Genomic DNA, 15,804 nt, shown 5'->3' on the forward strand with positions numbered 1-15,804 from the left:
TCATTTATACTTTTATTTTTATTTTTATTTCACTTAGAACATTAATATTAATAAAATTATAATATAATTAGTTTTTTCAAATTTCAATATAATGATAAACGTAAAATAATGTTAAAAAATATATTTAAATTTTACTATCTCTTAACCGCATATGAGAAGATGAGGAAAGCTTACACGAGCTTGATAGCAAATGTACAACATGTTTAACAATAGATCCAAATTAATTTCAATTACCAAACTAATATGATTTCATTTATGCCTAACAATGTTAAAATACAATATGCTACTTTTAAAATTAGGATGAAACAAGAAGAAAACACACATTTAAAATGGGAGAATATTCTCTTAAGTGATGTCTTTGTTTGAACATTTTTTAGTTAACACTCCAAATTCTATTTCTCTCTTTTTTATTTTGTTTAAATAAGTCAACATTGCTTAAAAAAATGTGTTTCTCAAAGTCTAAGTGTAATTTATCTTAACTAATATCACCTTGAATGAGATTCATTTGTTTGAACAAATTAGGACTTAAAAATATAAAATTTAATAAGAAATGTTCTACTTCTTTTTATTATAAATATTATATATATTTTACGATAAATCAAATGAAAAAAAATGATAAAACATTAATTATGTTTAAACATCGAAAATAAACAAAAGAAAAATAGAAGGAGATAACATTGCTCTAATTTAGATGTTTTAGATTTTAGATTTATAATTGATTTTACATACATACTTTAAAAATCTCTTACTATCTTTCTTCTTTATTATAGTTTTTATTATTTATAATTAATTTTCTTTTATTTTGTTGTTTCACGACAAATGGTGAAAATGTAATAAAAATATTTAATACTTCATTTATATATTATAAAATAAGAGTGTGAGACTACGAAGGTGCTAACTATTTTGACAATTCGTAGAGCAAATATGATCCACATGATTTTATAGGAATGAATTTTAAGTGTTGTTAAGCAGTGATACTTTAAAAATTATTATATAATTAATTAAATAAGAAATTATCATTAAAAACAATACATATTTTTTATTAAATTAATATATTGTCTATCCATGATCCTTGTAAATGAAAGCTGGATTCAGTTGCAGCGTTAAAACAAATGGAATTACAATGGAATCGACGCTGTAGTTTTCTTGTTTCGGAAATTGGAATGAGTGAACTTTATGGTCAACCTTCATGTTTCTTATTTTTAACATTAGCTTTTAATTTATTTAAATATATCGTCTCATTTAAGTTAAGTTTGGATTGGAGGTGAGAGTATACATGGACAGATGAGAGAATGTCATCTCATCTGGGGTAGGGTAAGCTATATAGCATAGACACTCACACGAATATTGATACAATATAAATAAATATATATATATATATATATAGTTTTTAAAATGTAGGACAATATGACATATATTATATATTATATAATTATGAATTATATAAATTGATAACAAATATTTATGTGCACAAATATGTTTTATTTTATTTTTTTAGCAGAAAGATGTTTCACATAACTAGTTCAAAAGGATTTGTTCCTTATTTTTGTAATCATAATAAAAATTTATATAATAAGTTCGAGTTTTTAGAAAATTAATTTATTTCTCATTTTTAAAATTGTATCAGAATCGTGTTAGAATTGTCAGAAATCAAACAAATATTTTTTGAATTTGATATTTCACCGATACATGTCATACGAGTGTCGGTGTCCTATACGATACAAACACACCATTTAAAAAGAGTGTCCGAGTCTCATAAAATGAAAGTGAGGGAGTGGGGGAGAGAAAGTTCAGTGAGGGGTGAGTCACATCATATTAATTATTATTTAATTAACTAAAATTTATATAAAATTAATTATTATTTTTTTATACACAGGGATAAATTTATAATCTTACAATTTACATCATTAAAAATAATTCAAAATACTTTTATAACTATCATATCACTTAATAAATTTTTCTCGCATATCCAGTCTAACATATCTTAATCCAAATACTTTTAACTTTCTTTACACTCTTTTCTTAAGTCCTTCCACTTTCACTTTTCCTACCTTTGTCTCCAATCCAAATAAACCTAAAGTTTTTAATTTATAAAAATGTGCAAAGCATAGACTTGTTCCGAGCGTGTGAACGTTAAAATTCATGAAAATATTGATAATAAACATTTGTAATTTTGCTGTTAACACTTTTCCTTTTGTCGCATAGGAGACGAAGCCGACTCTGGCCAGCTTCAACACTCGTTCCAAATTGATGTCGTTTTTTTACTAAGTGGAGACCAAATGTTGGGTTGTCTCCTTCTACTCAGAACAAAATGTATACATAGGTATACTTATAGTAATAAACACGACACTATATTCCAAAATATTCATACATCAATGAATTCATTCTGTAACAAAAGAAATAGGTATAAGTTTCTCTAAATTAAAAATATATTTCTTCATATCCCAACCTTCACCAAAATTCCATAATTTTCATTGCAGGAAACAACAATATACCTCTTACCTTTCAATTATTACAAATAAGTAAGCTCATTTATACACCTCAAAATCACTCATTTATAACTTAACTTGAAATTTAGGATAAAATTCCTTACCTTAGATTTTCTTGTGTTATAAGGAACTATTGAAAATGAAAAACCAAAAACATACTAGGAATTCTTTCTTTACTAAAAAAGCTTAGCTTGAGATCCTAATAATCAAGCATGCCAGATAAGTTCAAACTAAACAAAAAACCTTTTTGATTCACAGCCCTACACATGCAAGATCTTCGAAAGAGACATAATTTGGAAAGAGAAATCAGAAGAAGATTACATCAAATAAAGTTGTAAAGTGGCTTTTAGTTGGATTGATTGCGAATTTCACAAAGATTTAAATAGAAGTGAAAGTAGAATTCAAAATATATCTTGAGTTTGGTATTCTCTAGATGGATTTTTGAAACACTCTTTTAGATTAAACTTTTTTGGAACAACTTTTCGTAATAGTCTTTTTTTAAAAAAAAAAAATATATGTTTCTGAATTTTTGTTTTTTAAGAATATGTTTTTTGATTTTGTTTTTTAAAATATTTTTTCTAGAATGTATTATTTGTATTCCAAATTTGTCATTTTAAAATCTAGAGAACCATTTTTTACTTGATTTTCATTATCAAACATGGTGTTTCTATGCATATTATTTATATTATTTGGATATAAACAAATTGTCATTTTCAACTCTATTATATATAGCTGATAAAATATTTTCAGGAACAAGTAAATTATAAATATTTTTTCGTGAGATTTTGGTTTTTTCAATTCTATTAGGTAATTTCATTTACAAAACACAGAAAATTCATTCCAGATTTTTTTTCTAAAGTATATTTTTCAATTCTGAATTTCCAATTGAATAAAGCCTATTTAAAAAATTGATAGGGTGCATGTTAGAATTTATTCAGTCTAAAAAGTAAAAGCCTTGTAATAATATATGAAAGTTGTTTTCAGCCCACTATAAAAAAGCCCACATCTTATTTTTACTATCTCTACTCTCGTGTAAAATATATACATCACATAAAAAAATTAATTAAAGTCAAACTTAACATAGGTTAAATTTAGTCTCTAGTCATCAATTGATTTCATTAACTTATTTATTACATAAATACAACGCCTTAGGTAGCATTTAAGACTTTAAGAATATTATAATTTAATTTATTTTTAAATTTTATGTCAACATTTAAGAATTAAAATAATATTTTAAGTACAAATAATTAAATTCTACTTAATATGAGTAATCATGTGATATTCTTAATAAGAAATACAAAATCAATTTACTTGTTAAATATATTTGAACATAACAAATAGTTTACATTATTTTTTCACCAACATCATAAATAAAATATTTTTATTTATTTTTTTGTTTCTTGCATAAATCCATTTTAAAAATATTTTATATTTTAACATCGTAGGAGACCCATCTTTCAATAGCCAAGATTTTGTTTACATGTACAAGATTACAATGTTTTAATAAATATCTCTACAAAACCAATTGTGAGACTCATCTTTTAGTTATTAAATATGATAAAATAGTTTTGAGAGTATGTTTTTATCTAAATAATTCACTTCATTTCAAAGAATCACTCCTAAGTAATATTATACTACATTTTATTTTACCATTGACAAATTCAACATTTCTATTTTTGCGTGGATTTTCTATTCACTACATTTTTTCTACACATTTTGTAATATTTCTATATCGTTATAAATATTTTAAATTAATTTGGAAAAATTAAAAATAATATTAAGCATAACAATTACTTAATGGAACTTGATGGAATCAAATTTAAATTTAAGATAATTTTATAGTTTGTGGACTTATGTTTATATATGTTTATTATAAACATACAAGAAAGATTCATAATAATGTCATAAAACTGTGAGGATTAAATTATTAAAATTATGAGAAAGATGAGTGATTAAACTTTTGATTTGGTTATAAAAGCCGTAGAGAAGGTGGAAGGGTAGAAGTGGGGTAATGGGCCTGGCCCATGAAGAAGCCCAGAATAACGATTATGTAGGAGCCGGGGAAGACGGTGGTGCTTACACGTGTGAGGATAAGGTCTGTGGCCCTGCATTCTCTCTCCTCTTAATCCGTTTGGTTAAGTAAATTAAAACGCTAAGCCAATGATGAGATGAGGCGTTGATCACATGGATTTATTAATTAAATTAAAATTAAAAGTGGTTTTAAGAAAAAGAGAGCGTTGGGTAGGTTTTTCCAAAATTGTAGGTAAAGTGGGGGGCGAAATTACATTTGAGAAAAATTTGGGTTGCATTTGGTTTGCATTTTGATTTGCGTGTGTTTTGTCCTATGTGGGACGTCAACCCCACAAGTGTAAAGTCACCAGCTTCAGCAATCAGCGCCAAGTTTCTATAAATACGCCACTCCTTCCGCTTATCTTCTTGTTTAATATCATGTTCTATGCATAGTTTCTGCGGTGAGAGTGAGAGTGAGAGAAAGGGAGAGAGAGAGAGAGAGAGAGAGAAGAGAATACTACTTTTTCTTTTTTGTTGTTTTCTCTTTTTCTTTTTGTAGGTACTGAGAAGGACGACGAAGGCTTTATCCCTGTGCTTCACTTAGCTCAACACGCGCGTGAGTTGTTTTCCCTTCGCGTTATCCTTTTCAGCCTGTTATGATTCTAAATTAAATTCTCTCTCTCTCTTTTTTTTTTTTTATAGTTGTTGTTGTTCAAGTGCGTAGCATGTATTTGTAAAACAATTTTGATGTGTGGGACGGAAAATATGACGCAGAATTTTGGATTTTTGACAGAGCGCGTGTGTTGGTTGTCGCGTTGTGTGTTGTTTTGAAAATCCCACTTGGGTGTGGTTTAGATCTGTGACTTGGGAGTGTTTGTTTCTGCCTAGAATAAAAGCTGTATGTGTTGTTATGGATTGTCAAAGGTAGATGGAGCAGTTGAGCATATGATTCTGTTAACCAATTAGATTCCAGATTTGCGTTTTGTGATGTGTAATTTGATCATTTCTGAATATGGTTGTTCAGCGAATATCCGTGGCGTTTTGTGAACGGGAATAGGATATTATTGTCGAGTGACCCTTTCTTTTCAGAAGGGAAAAGAATGGGTTAAGGGTGTAGAGTGTGTCAGTTGTTATATATGTTTGTAGCTAGAAGATGAATATTGTTGAGTTTGACTGAAATGTGTGTTGTTGTGGTGGGCCATGCAGAGAATTCAGGCAAAGGCCTTGAAGTTGGTGTGTGTTAAGATTACTTTGGAGTTGCTGTCTGGACTGAAGGAATGGAGGTATATGGCAAATGTATGGTTGCAGGTCCTGCAAATGTTATTTTTCTGTCAAGTATTATGGGCCGAGATGGTCAAATTACTGGTCACAAATGCGACTGGAAATGTCAAAATGAACATGTTTGTGGAAACATGTATCGCTGCAAGCTAACTGGGCTGACTCACATCTGTGATAAAAACTGTAACCAGAGAATTCTGTATGACAACCATAGCTCCCTTTGTCGAGCTAGTGGTCAAATTTTCTCCCTTACATCGGCAGAGGAACAGGCCGTGAGAGGTGTTCGAAGGAAGCATGATGCGGCGGAGAATTCTCCTACCGAAAGCTGTGGTTTTAAACGTAGACGGGGCGATGCCCAATTCCACCCTTCTCCCTTTGAGAGATCTTTCTCTGCTGTCAGTCCTATCTGCAGCCAAGTTGGGGATGGCATGGATATGAGCTAGATATATACGATATAACTGGAAAAACTCTTTTATCATTGCACTTCACTTGTCCTTTTTTCCCATTTTTCTATCAGATGAGTATGAATAACGGAACTTGAACAATTATATGGACTACTTATTGGTGGACATGAATGTTCATCTATTGTAGGAACTCCTTATATTTCTAGTATCAATGTAATGTAGTGCTTAATGTAGCTTGACTGTTGAATGGGGATTTGAGCTGGCTCTATTTAGTATTCAGATGGTTATGAAATCTGAATTGACTTCAGTTTCTGTTGCTAACCTTGTTGAGAAGCAGACTGTTGGATCTGAATAGTGTGCTTGTATCAACGATGTACTTAAATGTTGTTACCGTTTTGTAGTCTGCTGTCAAGTTTCTAGTGTTTCTGTAATCGCAGGGCAGAGCTTTTCGAGTATCAGTGTACTCATTACTAAGACTACTACCTCTGATCTGAGTTGTATTATTGTACTCCTTTTATTTCCCTCAAATCCATTAGAACAGCACATGATTATCAATCTTATCTCTTAGGCTGATACCTAATTCATAGATGTGTTGAATTTCCTTGACTTCTGTAAGTTCAGGTTCTCTCCAGTTCCTCACATGGACAAAGTTGCTGTGCATGTGAATACTAATTTTTTATTTTTGCTGCCTGATTTCTTGTTCTTTTGCAGACTCAAAGGAGATGATAGTCCACATTTTCATTAATTCATCTTTTGATTATATCTTATTCGTTCCATGAGTTAACTGATGTCTGGCTGTCTTGAGTGTAATGTGACTTGTGCAGGTTTTGAAGCTTGTGCTACCAAGGAGAATTCAAAACATTTGTGTTGCTATACTTAATGACATACTTTAATATGGAATTGCTCTATGCTGGAAATTGAAATATTGATATTTGTCTTCTTTTCTTGTAGGTACATGCTTAGTTACTACTGATGCTCAAATTAACCTATGCTGAAGTTTATGATGAGACTAAGCAGCTTGTACGGATGATGTAACAGTTGAGCAAAGGACAGTTATGATGCTCTCAACAAGTTTTGGAGGATGATGAAGACACAATAAGGAAAGTTGAAAAAACTGGCACGCCCAATTTCAATATAGTTTGAACTTTTTGGTGTATGAACAGATGAGTTTGTCTTCCACTGTGTCATATCTTACCTGTGGACTTCGACATTGATCGAACAAATTAAACTGACTTGTCCTGTGACACTCAAATTATCAGCACTGTCTGTGTATCAGTCAACCCTACCCTCTATGTTGGAGGTTAAAGTGATTTTTCCTTTGAAATATGAAATTAAGCTCTTCCACCTCTGTTTATATTAAGTTTTTTGCTTTTGTTCTAGGCTCTGATATTAAGTTCGTATCATGATATTTGAATGACATTGTACCACCTTACAGTATACTAATGAAATTTGGAATTGTCCAGCTTATATTGTTTGGTGGGAAAGAGAAAGAAAAAGAAAAAGTAACTTTAGAAAAGGATGAAATTTGTTGTACTACTTCTCATACCTATTTTTTGCTCTCTTTTTTCTTCTCTTTTTTCACTCAAACATTTTGAACTTCACATTTATTAAACTTATTTCTTATCCATTCAACAATTATAGTTTCAAAGCACATAAACCTAAACCTCTACCCGAAGGAAAACGGAAAATAAAGAAAATTACTAGTAGTGGTATAGAATTTTTACTTCAGAACATCAAAATTTCGGATCAAAAGTTGTTAGACAAATTGTTGCTGTATGCTGATTTATCCTGTGCAGCGAATTTCTTGGTAATTGGCCATCCAAGTTCGCATCATTATCCTATAATTGTTTTCCTAATCGTGATTTCTTGAAGAAAAATAGCAGTGGCAGATGAAGGAGAACTCACGTTTATCCTGAAATCAATGTGGTACCTGATTGGTTAGCAAATAATTTCCATTTAGGTATACACTTCCTTTGAAGATTTGGCTTTTTATAAAAATGAGATGCACTTTAAATGGTAATTAATTATGTACTACATAATTAATTATGAACTTATTAATTTTTCTATACAGCTATTACTTTATACGTTATTCTTAGAGCACTTTAAATGGTAATTAATTATGTATAACATAATTAATTATGAACTTATTAATTTTTCTATTCAGCTATTACTTTATACGTTATTCTTAGAGCACTCTCCATTTTAAAAGAGTTATATTACTTTAAAAGGTTCTTAACAACTTACAATAAAGAAAACTCCACTTTCTGTATCATTAGAAATAACGGCAAGTGTGGTAGTGTTGCTTCAACAGCTCTATACCTATTGTGCTTACTAAATTTTTTATAAATTAGATATTTATATTTGTGTAATCTTATAATCAATATTTATTTATATTTTTAAAAAGTACATATTTGGCTATGCTTCCTCGAAAGTTGACGTATATGAGATGCCAGTGATCTGATGCTTCCTGGAAGGCCTAGTCTAGTTTATTTAGGAGGAATCATGACTATCTTTTTTATGATAATCCCATCCAACTTCTTACGGGGTAGTCTCAGATTTTCTGAAACGATTATTTGAAGAAATTAATGATTCATCCAATAGGGTCACTTAAAATTTCAGATTTGTACAACTTCCCAAGCGAAAACAAAAGCAAAGAATTGCTTCTAGATGAGGCCATCCAGAACATAAGAAATACCAAACCCATAAAGCTGGTTTTCTGGCTGAGGATTTCATGAAAGCAACGTAAGTGTTTGTTTGTTGTAATGCATAACTGATTCAGCACACAACTCCCTCTTTCAGAATAGTATAAACTACAAGTCTTGGGGGCATTGTCCATTCCCTTGGCCTTAAAAAACAATCCCTCTAGTTTCTTAGGCTCAATATTACCAACTATAATAATCCTTGAAAATGTGGAAACTAACCAGTTTGCTCATTCTCTTTACATTCTTCACTTGCTCTTGCTCATACACATTCACCATCATCAACAACTGTCCACACACTATATGGCCTGGTACACTTGCAGGTTCAGGGAGTCCTCCACTTGCAACAACCGGATTCCGGTTGGACATGCGTGAAAGCATCAAACTTACGACTGTCCCAGGTTGGTCAGGACGGATATGGGCAAGGACTGGTTGTAACTTTGATACAACAGGAGTTGGCAGATGCCAAACGGGTGACTGTGGAGGAAGGCTGGAGTGTGAGGGAAATGGTGCTGCTGCTCCTACCTCACTGTTTGAGATAACACTTGGTGCAGGCAATGGACAAGACTACTATGATGTTAGCTTGGTAGATGGTTACAATTTGCCATTACTGGCTCTACCACGAGGTGTATATGGTGGCGCCTGTAATGCCACAGGTTGTATTACTGATATCAACAGAGGTAAGTTTATTTAAAGCACAACTATGTAATAAGTACTTAAATAACAGAAGAAATCACAAGGGTACCACTTACAATGAAAAAAGAATTGAACTGGAACAGGTTGCCCAACAGAACTTCAAGTATTAGGTGTCGAAAACCAACGGGTTGTTGTTGGTTGTAGGAGTGCTTGTGAGGCATTCAAGTTGGACAAGTATTGCTGCAGTGGAGAATTTGCAAATCCAAATACATGTCATCCTTCCTATTATTCAACCTTATTCAAGAAGGCTTGTCCAAGAGCTTATAGCTATGCGTTTGACGATGGCACCAGCACTTTCACTTGCAAAGCATACGAATACGATATTGTTTTCTGTCCCAACAGCAACGGGTACACACCGTACATCGTCTCACTCATTCAATTAATTTCCTTTCTCTTTCAATTTTTTTCCAATTTGCCATACTTTCAAAGGAGAAAAAGGACCATAGCTAACATTTTACATTACCACACAGAACGGGAAGACCAACTCCTGCATCTCCTCCTCCACCAATTAGACAGCCTTATTGGAAGCATCGGCAGGTCACTTCCTCATCAAATATTTTATTACCCTTTCCCACGCCAATCTTTCTCTTGGTTCTCACTCTTACTTTCTTGGCATTTGTAAGACACGGCCAGTGATATTAAATAACATCTAAAAGATATCCTCTTGGGATTTTCATAAGGGAAGAAAAGGCCTAATCAATGAGACGGAAATGATGAACCACGGAAATACACTTGAACCCTCTGTGAACAAATATTTCAGGAAGTACTGTTCTAAAGCTCCAGTAAGCTAGGGGCTTATTAAGAACTAATGGATATCATATAAACAGCATCCAGTCTACTCACTATTCTCTCGAGATAGCTTGTAAATCTTGCAAAATAATTTTTAAGGAAACAATGTAACTAGGAGCTTCAAATTCATTCTCTCTTTCTATATGATAGTAGTCGGCTAATGGAGATAACTTAAAAGAAACCATAACTGATATTCACTGGAAAATAAATTACAACCAGTAATATATTCAAACTGGCCCCAAAAAAATACAAACATTATAAGGAATTTTCGAGAACTCGTTCTGCAGGATTATAAGCTTTGAATTCTAGTGTGTGGGGTTTGAAAAGACTCTAACAGCAGCTAGTCTACTATCGCCATCTCAGTCATGGTAAAAGTAATTCAGCATCTCTACTTTTAATCCAAGGGTTGAATTATGTTGGTTCATGACATATACAAGAAATTACAGAGAGCTTCTTTGACTCATTTCTTGGTCTTCGACCTTTTGGAACCTGGAGTTTTTTTCTTTGCTATCTTTGCTTGTGGTTTTCCTACTTTTGCTTGTGGTTTTCCTCCTGTATTTCTACCTCTTTTCTTTTCAGCACCCTGCATCCAGATATTGAGCAATTAAGTATGCAGCACGCACCAGCATTTTCATTCCAAAACAGAAATCTAAAGTCAAGGATGACTATCAGGAAACTTACTGATGTTTTGTCAGCCTTCCCTTTGGATTTACCATTAGCTTGTTCCTCACCATTCTCATTTTGATCAGTTTGGTTGGTTGATTTCTTGCCAGCCTCCTCATCCGAATCAAAGAAGAAACCATCCAGTGTTCCTTCTCAAAGGAAATGAATAGATGTGAGGAAAGGAATTTTTGCCGGATATAAAGATAACATATTATCATATATAAAAACACCAATTAGTTGGCAGATGCAAATAACCTTCAACCATAGTTTCAGCTTCGTACACATTAAACTGTGGCTTCAGCTGTATGAAGTCATTCATGATGGCCTCAATCTGAAATAAATTACTAGTTAAATTACAACATATATATATATATATATATATATGTATGTATTTTCAAAATCCTTGGCAAGGATGATTAAATTACTGATGAGTAATAACATTAAATATTAAATAAAATATAAGCCAATGCGACATGTTTACTAAGTTAATAAAACAGTACTTATAGAAAATAATATAGTAAATAAGTAGATACTAGATAACCAACAGACCTTGGCCTCTGACTGCCCAAAGCTAACCTGAAAATAAAAGTACAAGCTCATGTGAAAGCAATATTTGAATGATATCATATCTTGAGAAGAAAAAAGGATATGATATCTTGAAGAAAAAAAAACAACTAGCTACAAGGCCATTGTCCCAATCAAAAATTTCCAGTTTAAATACAGATCACTTCACATACAACACAAAACGTCCGGCTAGGAACAATTGATGTTTTGTATATTGTTCCTGAAAAGATGAGAGAAATTTGAACCATCAGTGCAGGTTGTCACTGGTCAAAATCAAGTAAAAGTCAGTCTCAACTCAACAACCAAAAAAATAGGAATTATGGTTTTAGACAAAATATTAACTTCCTACTTAAATATTTTGCCCATCATTTTTCTTAACCTCCCTCTTCCTCTCCTGATTCGGTTACCCTTATGGATATAAATGAGCCACACTATTCATGAATTATTTGGACTCCCTTTATTAATTATTTGTTTAATACTCGTTTGTTTGTTGAATAAGCAAACCCAAACTTGAGATTATGGTTGATTATTAAAAATGATCCGAGTTGAAACTCTAAAAGCTCAATATTATGCTTACTAATAATTATTATGAAACAGATTTATATATTCTTCTACTAATAATTTTTATAAAAGAATACCTTTTATTCCTGTTCATCATTTTTTTAGTAAAAAATAGAAAAATATTAAAGTAGAAAACAAAAATAATTGTTATAAATAAATAAAACAAGTTAAGCTCAAACTTAATCAAATTTAGTTTTCAATTGGGTTCATTTAAATAAACGAGTCAAACTTAAGCTTAAGCATTCAATTATCTTCCCAAGACAAGCCAAAGCTTGAAGAACTCCACTCATTTAAACCCTGTAGTTACCTTCCATTTCTTCTACTGTCCTCCTTACTATGCCTTCTATAGGTTTTTTGAATAAATGCCGAAACCACCTAGCAAATATCTATCTATTTATAAAAGGCAAATATGGTTCAGTCTGAGATTTTAATTTTTGAAAACATGGAGGAAGGTCAACATTTATGGAAACCCAACATTTAACAATCAGATCAGAATAGCTCTAGAATAGTTTAGCTGTTTATGGTTCTGCAAACATGCATACTACAGTGTTATCATCAAGATACATGTGCTTGTCTCAATAAATTATAAAGAATAAGGGGCTACAATTTGTGTATTAATCAGAAAACATAAACTAAAATACCTTTCAAGTCTAAATACATTTCCTGATCCCCAGATGGTGAATCCGAAATTATAATCCGTCCAACAGCACCCATATCACCACTCAGATCTATGGAGTCACCTTGACACTCAATGAGTGCCTGCAAAAACAGAAAAGCTCCTTTTATCATGACTAATATTTAAGGAAGAGGAAAATTAGAATCAACACTAAAGAAAACACGTTATTTTTACAAGAAAGCAACAATATGTCAACTCAAAATATAACTAGAAGCCAAACTAGCAACCTGGCATCTCACAAAAAAATTATTTATTTTTAAAAGTGAAACCTTTGATACTCATTTGGATGTCCCAATAACAATACTAAACCATGATCCTTACAATTATATGACAGAACAAGCAGTAAAGGAAAACCCAAAACATAAAGTTGTCACCAAACCTTTGTACGATGGACTTTCTCAGAAAGCATCAAAGGCAACCTTGTAGAGGAAACCTGCAACTTACATATAACAAGCACAAGTCAGGATGCCAGACTTAAAGAAGAAAGTCAGTGTGACCTTCAATAATTAATACGTATTCAAGTTTTGAAGTCTGAAACATTGTTTAGGCAGTTACTATAACTATAGCCGTCCTTACATCTGATTCAGCAAGCTTTTCAAAAGTTTCTTCCTCTTCAACATTCACATCTCCACCGCTACTTTTTTTCTCTGCACTTCCCTTTATTTTCTTCCCTTTAACTGGTGTATGACTGTCGATGTCTACTTGTTTTTGTGAAGACTTCTCTTTTGAACCCTTTTTGGATGGACAATTTCTATCCTTTCCAAAAACAAGTCCATCTGCACTGTCTTCTTCACCTGATATTTGGTGCTGAGAGGTTTCAACCTGATCAGTATGATCTTCTCTTTTTGGACTATGATCATGGAATGACTCAGAATCTGATGACAATGTCCAAGCTGAATGAATAGATTCCTATGAAAAAACGTTTGATATAAACTAGGTGAGAAATCTTGACGTGCCCGAAGCATCTACGTAGATGTTCAATCAGAACAGAATCACAAGTCAGGATACAGAAAATATGCTAAAACACAAAAATTTGTTTCTTTCTTCTTCTAAATCTATGAATATCCACTAACAATTAAAGAGGAAAAGAAAAGACTCTTACTTTATGTTCTGTATGCTTGTTGATGTTTGATTCATTCACTGACTTCTTTTCCTCTTTGTTTCCTGGATCACAGTAACAAATGACAGAATGACAATTGAGTAAAAAAAGAGAAACAACTCTCACATCCAGATACTCCTGTTATTTCTTTTACTAAAATTCTTAAACTATATGTAAGTTGACTTTTATTTTTATCATACAGTGTAATTAGTGAGTTTCTAATGTCCTAGACCACCAAACCTAAACCTGTTTAGATAAACTTCTCCATGAGTTGTAAGAGAGAAAAATATAAAATAAATATCTCAATAAGCTAAAATTAGTTTATGCGCACATATGAACTTAAAATAAGCTTTTGGAAAAGCTAATATGAGAAAAGTTTTACATGTTAAGTATAAGTTAATTTTAATTTCTGGATAAACCTATTTCATTTTTTCTTCTTATTTTCTCTCTTATACATTGTGGAAAATTTTATCTAAATAGGTCAACATAGTCATCTGGAGAGAACACCAAAGCCCTAGTCAAATCTCAAATGTACCTTCTTTGGCATTTTTCTTATCTAATTTCTTTCTTTTGGATGGTGTTTGATTTTCAACTTCTGGACTCACTGGTGTCTTTCTCTTTCTCCGGGTGATCTTCAAAGATTGAGAAGACTTTGGAGAAGACCCTTCATCATCGGTTTTATCCTCATTCCGAGATCCACCATCCCGTAAAGACCCAGAATCAGAGGACAGTATCAAAGGTGAATGAGAAGGCACCTAATCAAACATACAAATTTATTTTTTTGTACGGACAAACAGTAAGAAGCTAGAAAGAAAGCAAGGTGTTGCGATGGCAGAGTCACGAGGAACTGATGTTAAAAGTGAAGGTTGCAATTGAACAATGAACATAAGAATAAATACATAGAAAAGGGAAAGTTGATAAGCTAAATGAACGGGTATAAAGTGATACCTGAAAAGAACGCAACCAATCCGGGGAGCTCTCCCTTGAACTGCTCATTTTCAGGGATGAATTTCAAACTAAAAGGGTTTGGTCCCTGAAAGGAAAAGGGTTAGTCAGTGTCCATTTTCAGTGAAGCAATTGATCGAACATGTTGTGAATGGGAACAAAACCAGTCATTGTGGAGAAGAGAAAGATTATATATAGCTAGGAAAAAATGTGGATATGCTGATTGCTACATACCTTCAATGCTGCTGCAGATACTGATACTACAACCAAAGAGAGCGAAAGCGGGAAATTTTTTTGGGGCCAAACCCAAGTCCGATTTGTTATGTTTCTCCCAATTCCCAACTACGACGACGTTTTATCATCACTGCACTCCCAAAATTAAACTTGTTTGATATTAATATAAACAATTAAAGTGTCATTATTAAGTGTAAAAATGTATGAGTAGTGTATGTACTAGATCTAACAGAAGTTTTGTTAATGCAAAATATAAAAAAATTGTTTACTTTTTCTGTTGAAGTGTTTAATAATTTCTATATAGTTATTTTAAAAACCCAAATAAGAATGGATTAGTTCAATTCATGCAATCTGATTCTATTATATGTAAATATGTAAAATTACATATTCAAAATAAAATATGTTCATACAAAAAGTTCAGTATCATTGTGTTCTGGAAAATTTTAAAATATGTTTTATTGTAATTATTTTCCTTAAACTAACTAATGGTAGAAGGTACACTAAAAATACATAATTATATAATGTTATATCATAGAGTTCAGAACATATTAACCAATGAAATAAAAGTTATATAATTGTTTTCATTCACTTTGTTGATTTTGTAATCACATTTTGTTGGTTGAGATTAGTGTTTTATTAGCTGATTTTGTTTAGACTTGAGTTAAACAAGTTTATCCAAATCAACTATTTAGTTCTA

The 15,804-nt window shown here is 31.9% G+C and overlaps 3 protein-coding genes across 5 annotated transcripts; 2 read left to right on the forward strand and 1 right to left on the reverse strand.

Annotated features, from left to right (window-relative positions):
* The first annotated feature begins 4,973 nt into the window (after nt 1–4,973).
* LOC137821570 (uncharacterized) lies at nt 4,974–7,648 on the forward strand. Of its 2 annotated transcripts, XR_016515682.1 has the most exons (3): nt 4,974–5,115; nt 5,706–5,782; nt 7,133–7,541. XR_016515682.1 is itself a non-coding variant. In XM_068626226.2 (2 exons), the coding sequence occupies exon 2, from the start codon at nt 5,777–5,779 to the stop codon at nt 6,218–6,220; it is 444 nt and encodes a 147-aa protein (XP_068482327.1). In that variant the 5' UTR covers nt 4,974–5,115; nt 5,706–5,776; the 3' UTR covers nt 6,221–7,648. The 2 variants fall into 2 exon arrangements, 1 of the variants encoding a protein (XP_068482327.1); XM_068626226.2 differs by having other exon boundaries at nt 5,706–7,648.
* On the forward strand, nt 4,974–10,494 carry LOC137821569 (pathogenesis-related thaumatin-like protein 3.5). Of its 2 annotated transcripts, XM_090295518.1 has the most exons (4): nt 4,974–5,115; nt 7,133–9,560; nt 9,660–9,924; nt 10,047–10,494. In XM_090295518.1, exons 2-4 carry the CDS (start codon nt 9,089–9,091, stop codon nt 10,210–10,212), a joined length of 903 nt encoding a protein of 300 aa, XP_090151644.1. In that variant the 5' UTR covers nt 4,974–5,115; nt 7,133–9,088; the 3' UTR covers nt 10,213–10,494. The 2 variants fall into 2 exon arrangements, with proteins under 2 accessions (XP_090151644.1, XP_090151643.1); XM_090295517.1 differs by having other exon boundaries at nt 9,660–10,342.
* Nucleotides 10,495–10,536: 42 nt separating this feature from the next.
* BIN4 (double-stranded DNA binding protein) lies at nt 10,537–15,247 on the reverse strand. Its single transcript, XM_068626224.2, has 12 exons — nt 15,108–15,247; nt 14,877–14,961; nt 14,464–14,683; nt 13,932–13,993; nt 13,406–13,738; nt 13,209–13,262; nt 12,795–12,912; nt 11,766–11,812; nt 11,578–11,604; nt 11,284–11,359; nt 11,047–11,177; nt 10,537–10,948 (listed from the first exon to the last, which is right to left on the reverse strand). The coding sequence occupies exons 2-12, from the start codon at nt 14,922–14,924 to the stop codon at nt 10,826–10,828; spliced, it is 1,239 nt and encodes a 412-aa protein (XP_068482325.1). The 5' UTR covers nt 14,925–14,961; nt 15,108–15,247; the 3' UTR covers nt 10,537–10,825.
* Nucleotides 15,248–15,804: the final 557 nt, after the last annotated feature.

Source organism: Phaseolus vulgaris, chromosome 9 (assembly GCF_051622355.1).
Source record: "Phaseolus vulgaris cultivar YP4 chromosome 9, ASM5162235v1, whole genome shotgun sequence".
NCBI classification, from domain to species: Eukaryota; Viridiplantae; Streptophyta; class Magnoliopsida; order Fabales; family Fabaceae; genus Phaseolus; species Phaseolus vulgaris.